The 5,405-nt window shown below is 38.9% G+C and overlaps 1 protein-coding gene across 1 annotated transcript in view; it reads left to right on the top strand.

Moving 5' to 3' along the window:
• LOC119299947 (cleavage and polyadenylation specificity factor subunit 3-I-like) overlaps positions 1-632 on the top strand; it is a 4,602-nt gene extending 3,970 nt beyond the window's left edge. Inside the window, exon 5 of the mRNA XM_037577048.1 lies at positions 234-632. Within this exon, the coding sequence (XP_037432945.1) occupies positions 234-632 (399 nt within the window). The remainder of the gene's footprint in view (positions 1-233) is intronic.
• Positions 633-5,405: the final 4,773 nt, after the last annotated feature.

Consider the following 5,405-nt stretch of genomic DNA (forward strand, 5'->3'; position numbering starts at 1 on the left):
TCCTGCTTCCTGCCTTTGGAGCACTTATGTGTCAGTATTAATTCTGAATTGTCAAAACATTTAAAAGTCGCTGTGCTATTGGTAAAATTAAGATTTAAGAACCCTATATTATCTGGGCATTGCTTCCAAATAGCAGGATTTTTTACCTTTACAGCTGAGGCCTGATTCTGCTTGTGAGGATTGAAAGTCCACAGGGAGAATGGACATTGTATTAATATATAATTGTGATGTAGGTCATAGACTTCCACCAGACACTTGAAGTTAATGGCATACGCTTCTGGTGCTATACTACTGGCCATGTACTTGGTGCTGCCATGTTCATGGTGGATATTGCCGGTGTTCGCATTCTTTACACCGGTGACTACTCCCGTGAAGAAGACCGGCACCTGAAAGCTGCTGAGATCCCCCAGTTCTCCCCTGATATTTGCATTATTGAGTCAACTTATGGCGTGCAGCAACACCAACCCCGCCATGTCAGAGAAAAGCGCTTCACTGATGCCATCCACAACACTGTTTCTCAAGGGGGGCGTGTTCTTATCCCGGCATATGCTCTTGGTAGAGCACAGGAACTGTTGCTTATCCTGGATGAGTATTGGTCTAACCACCCAGAGCTCAATAAGATTCCATATTAGAAAAGGTACGCCGATCTGCAACGCCAGAAGCCCCGGTACGCCGATCCGAACCATTTCCTCCTATACTTCTTGCATTTGTTGCTTCCCTAACCTGATCTCATCCTCGCTGTTCTATCGAGGCGTCGTGGCACGGCCGCACATGGAGGGTCAGGGCGAAGACACGGCCACGGTGGTGCAGCCTGTGGTCCACATTGCCGGCAAGAAGAACCACCACGAGGTCGGGTCACGGTGGTGCAGCCTTTGGTCTTCATCGTCTACCATTCCGCCGTCTTCGGCAACCCCCACCACTTTCGCGTCAAGGTGAGACAAACGGCCCCTCCCCCCTGCCCAGTACCCGCGAATGGACTACGGTCCGCGTTTTGCTGTAATTTGTGGCTAGCTATGTGAGCGTGTACTGCTACTATTAGTATTAGGACAAGAGAGAGGGAGAGGTAGAGGGAGATATACAAATGTATGTGCTAGCTATTGTGAGCGTGTACTGCTACTATTAGCTTTAGGAGAAGAGAGAGGGAGAGGTAGAGGGAGATAGACAAATGTATGTGCTAGCTAATGTGAGCGTGTACTGCTACTATTAGCTTTAGGATAAGTGCTGTGGACGGCGACAAACTTTGGACGATACACACACGATGGTTAAAAATGGCAAGTCGCCGTCCACAGGTATGAGCTACGTATAGGAGAACAAGGATAAGCAAGGTCTGTGTGATTTTCTGTGACTGATATAAATTGCAAGAGTGCTAATTTACATATTGTTGTAAACTTGATATTATCAAATATCTCGCTAATACAGTAAATGAGGACATGTTTGATTATTTTTCTCCTATATTCTCCATGCAATAGTTCTTATTTAGAAACCAGATAGACACAATACTATCTGGATTTTTTGTAGAGTATGCAATCATATTTAATCAATACAATGTTTTTGCTGATTGGTTAACTCCAATGATTGTATTTGTTCATCCAAACAAAATGTGGTCCTATCAGAAATAGAAAAATGCAATGTTTGCAGCACTACATATTTCTGTATATATTCTGTCATATTGTGTTTTGTGAGGGTAAAATTAGGAAGCACTTCCATTAATAAATTTGGCTTTATGAATACTTTTAGACTATTGCATCGAAGCATTATGTCTCATGCAATTTCTATTACATGTAATGATTTAATATTATGACTCTGATGATATCTATCTTCAGAAGATGATTAAATTTGTTTGTTTTCTGGCATGTTGAAAGACTTAAGAAGTTAATTGTTTGTTTTTCTGGCTCAAATATATTTATTAGATTTCATTAAAAAGTTAGGCAATCAACTATGGTCATAACTTAAACAGTTAGGTGTATGCCACACTTGCGATGTCCAGAATAGACTGTTAGCCTATAATATCTGAAATAACTGTTTGTATTCAGTTGCAGCCCATCTAATTGGACTGCTTGATTAGATCTAAAATCAATTGTATTGGCTATGATATTTTTCTAACCTGTCACTATCTCCAATGGTGTTCTTTTTTTGGATTTTGATGGTATGCCTGACCAAAGCATGATCCTAATCTAGTAACTGTTGCCCTTTTACAGAATACAAAGATCCAAAAAAATTTCACATACCTAGAGGACCTCGCCTTCTTGGTGCTCCTTGCTTACATAAGGTACTCCTAGGGAATTGGTGCTCCAAGTATGGGTATTATGATCCTTTGCTATCTGTGATGGGCGAAGGGAGAGTAAGGAGGGGGGGTGAGGGATGGCAGAGGAGGTTAACATATATAGGTAGGCCATGCAGGGGAAGGCTGAGTAGCAGATATATTTCCAGTTTTACCATATATACTTACGTATGTTGTAGATATCTTTCCTTTTTTTCATCAAACACACCTCATAATAAATTAGAAAAGATGTCAGAAATCAGAACTTACTAAACAATTAAATTGTTGTATTAATTAAATAAACAACTTATCATGGCAGATAATTTATTGATTGCATGCCATATAAAAACAAAAAGTCTTATTTGTCTATTTAAATATTGATTCTATTTTTATTATCGTTCAGTTTGAATAGGTAAACATGACTTTTCATACGGTTAAATCAAGTTAAATAAACATTAAAATAATCTAAAATGTTTTGTTTCTGAAATATGGCAATTAACAACCTTCTATTTTTGTTGTATGCACAATCAAAACACAGATGCACCAAATGCATCATCGACCTGTTACAACGTCAACATCGACTGGGTACAAGCGGCCGTAGGTCACAAGGGGGCGTGGAACTGTTGCAGACCATTTGTGACAGAGCATAATCCAGCGACTTTGCCCAGCTCGGTACATCCTCTACACGACTACATGGTAGCAACTTGAAGGAAATTATTCCTTTTTTTGCTTCCAAGACCTGATATCCTCCTCGATGATGTATCGAGGTGCCGTGACCCGGCCTCAAAGGCAGGGCCTGGGCGAAGAGGTATCCCCGACGGCCAAGACAAGGCCATGGTGGTGAAGACTGTGGTGAGACAGAGCTGACTCCAGTGAATTTGACCAGCCAGGTACATCCTCTACACGACTAAACGGTATCAACTTGATCAAAAATTGACTTGTTTAGTATAGTAGCTTAGTAGTAGTATTGTCAGTGGTCTTGTTTATGTCGAACAATCACCGAACCGGATATGCAGGCCTGGGATAATATATGTGGGGGTCTCGATATTGTTAGTGGACTTGTATATGTTAAGCTTGATGATAAATGCACAAATTGTGTAAGACAAACAGATTGTTTGCTTTGTTAAAATCTCATTGAGGTGCAAAGCAAGATGCATCGTTGTCTTGGTTTGCTAGGATCCAATTAGCCAACCCAAATTCCATATATAAAACATTAGCATGATAGTCTGTTTAGTAATAAGAGCCATAGAGTTAATTGTTTTCCAAATAATTTATAACAAACACTATGAATTTAATTAAATGAGAACTAAAACCTAAATTGCTTGATGATTTCCTCATTTGAAATATTAAAATTGCTAAGATCAATTATGGCATAATCGCATTTTTTAATAATAACAATGGCGTCAATCAAATTTATAATTTCAAATGTATCTGGCTGTTGAATATCGGTCTCTTTTTTTAATCAAAATTCTTATACTTTGGTGTCGTGGTGGCTATTTGATTTCCCTGTACAAATGTCTGCTTTCAGTGCAAATGTGTCCCTTGATCAACTAAACTGGGTGAATGTAAAATCATGGGGAGCCTTGAAGCCTTCTAATGTAAGAGTATGCTCAACTCAATTTTGATAAGTGAGTCCATTACATCATTCTAATAGGGTCAAGTTACACTTTAATCTGCAGGCAAATAATGCTGGAAATGATCGTTGGATTTCAGTAACACTTGAACATGAGGTACATAGGTTCCATCACTCTATAAATATGTAAAATTTATAAAGAACATGTTTGTATAAATGTAAGAGTAATTTTGAACATTATTTTGTTTAATACATGTTGAATTTTTCTTGAATGCATGATGAACATATTTCAAAAGACATATACAATTTTTTAATAGGCATGACAACATTTTAAAAATAAGTTGAGTAGTTTTTTATTCGGCGGGAAAAAACATGAATTTGGGAAAAGCATAAAAAGAAACCTTCTGCGGGCCCATAAGAGTGCCATACATTAGAACAAAAAATAAGGCAAACACTTGAAGAGGTAAATAGCAACATGATAAATAGACATCTAGCTCACAAATAGGATTCGTTTTCATTCAATATACTTAGTCAAAGATGATATATATATATATATATATATATATATATATATATATATATATATATATATATATATATATATATATATATATATATATGTCTGGATCTAACATACCTACTATTTTAGTTTTAGGTTTTATCTATATGCACTGATCAATAAGAAAACCCATTGGTGACACTAATTTTTGTTTTCTATCCAGGAACCCATAAAAGATAATCAGCGTTTATTTGCAAGGATGGAATTGAAGGAATCGGCGAGAGAGGCAGATAAAGGAGAACTTGGAACTTATATAATATATGCAAGGTACGTGCCGTATGACAATCATATTTTTATTGACTACTCGCTAGCTGGAATGTGTTTTTTACTACGAAGAAAACCTCGTATAGTATAGCAGTGCGTGTATGGATGGAGTTATACTATACGAGGTAGTATATGTTGCGAGGCACTGAATATCTGAAAACATCACCTGCCGGTCTATGAGTACGTTGTGAACCTATCATGGTCTAACACAAAAGTATTCCGGTGCACCTGGAGCACCAAACCTGGTCCAAACTAATATGGCCTTCTTCCCGTAAAATTTTGATGGATGGAAGGATAGATATATAACCAACAAAGCTAGGGGATGCTGTAGGGGAACGTAGTAATTTCATAAATTTTCCTACGCACACGCAAGATCATGGTGATGCATAGCAATGAGAGGGAAGAGTATGATCTACGTACCCTTGTAGATCGACAACGAAAGCGTTTGGTTGATGTAGTCGTACGTCTTCACAGCCTGACCGATCAAGCACCGAAACTATGGCACCTCCGAGTTTTAGCACACGTTCAGCTAGATGACGATCCCCGGACTCCGATCCAACAAAGTGTCGGGGAAGAGTTCCGTCAGCACGACGGCGTGGTGACGATGTTGATGTACTACTGTCGCAGGGCTTCGCCTAAGCACCGCTACAATACTATTGAGGACTATGATGGCAGGAGGCGCCGCACACGGTTAAGAATATGATCACGTGGATCAACTTGTGTGTCTCTGGGGTGCCCCTGCCTCCGTA

This window comes from Triticum dicoccoides, chromosome 5A, assembly GCF_002162155.2.
Source record: "Triticum dicoccoides isolate Atlit2015 ecotype Zavitan chromosome 5A, WEW_v2.0, whole genome shotgun sequence".
Lineage (NCBI taxonomy): Eukaryota > Viridiplantae > Streptophyta > Magnoliopsida > Poales > Poaceae > Triticum > Triticum dicoccoides.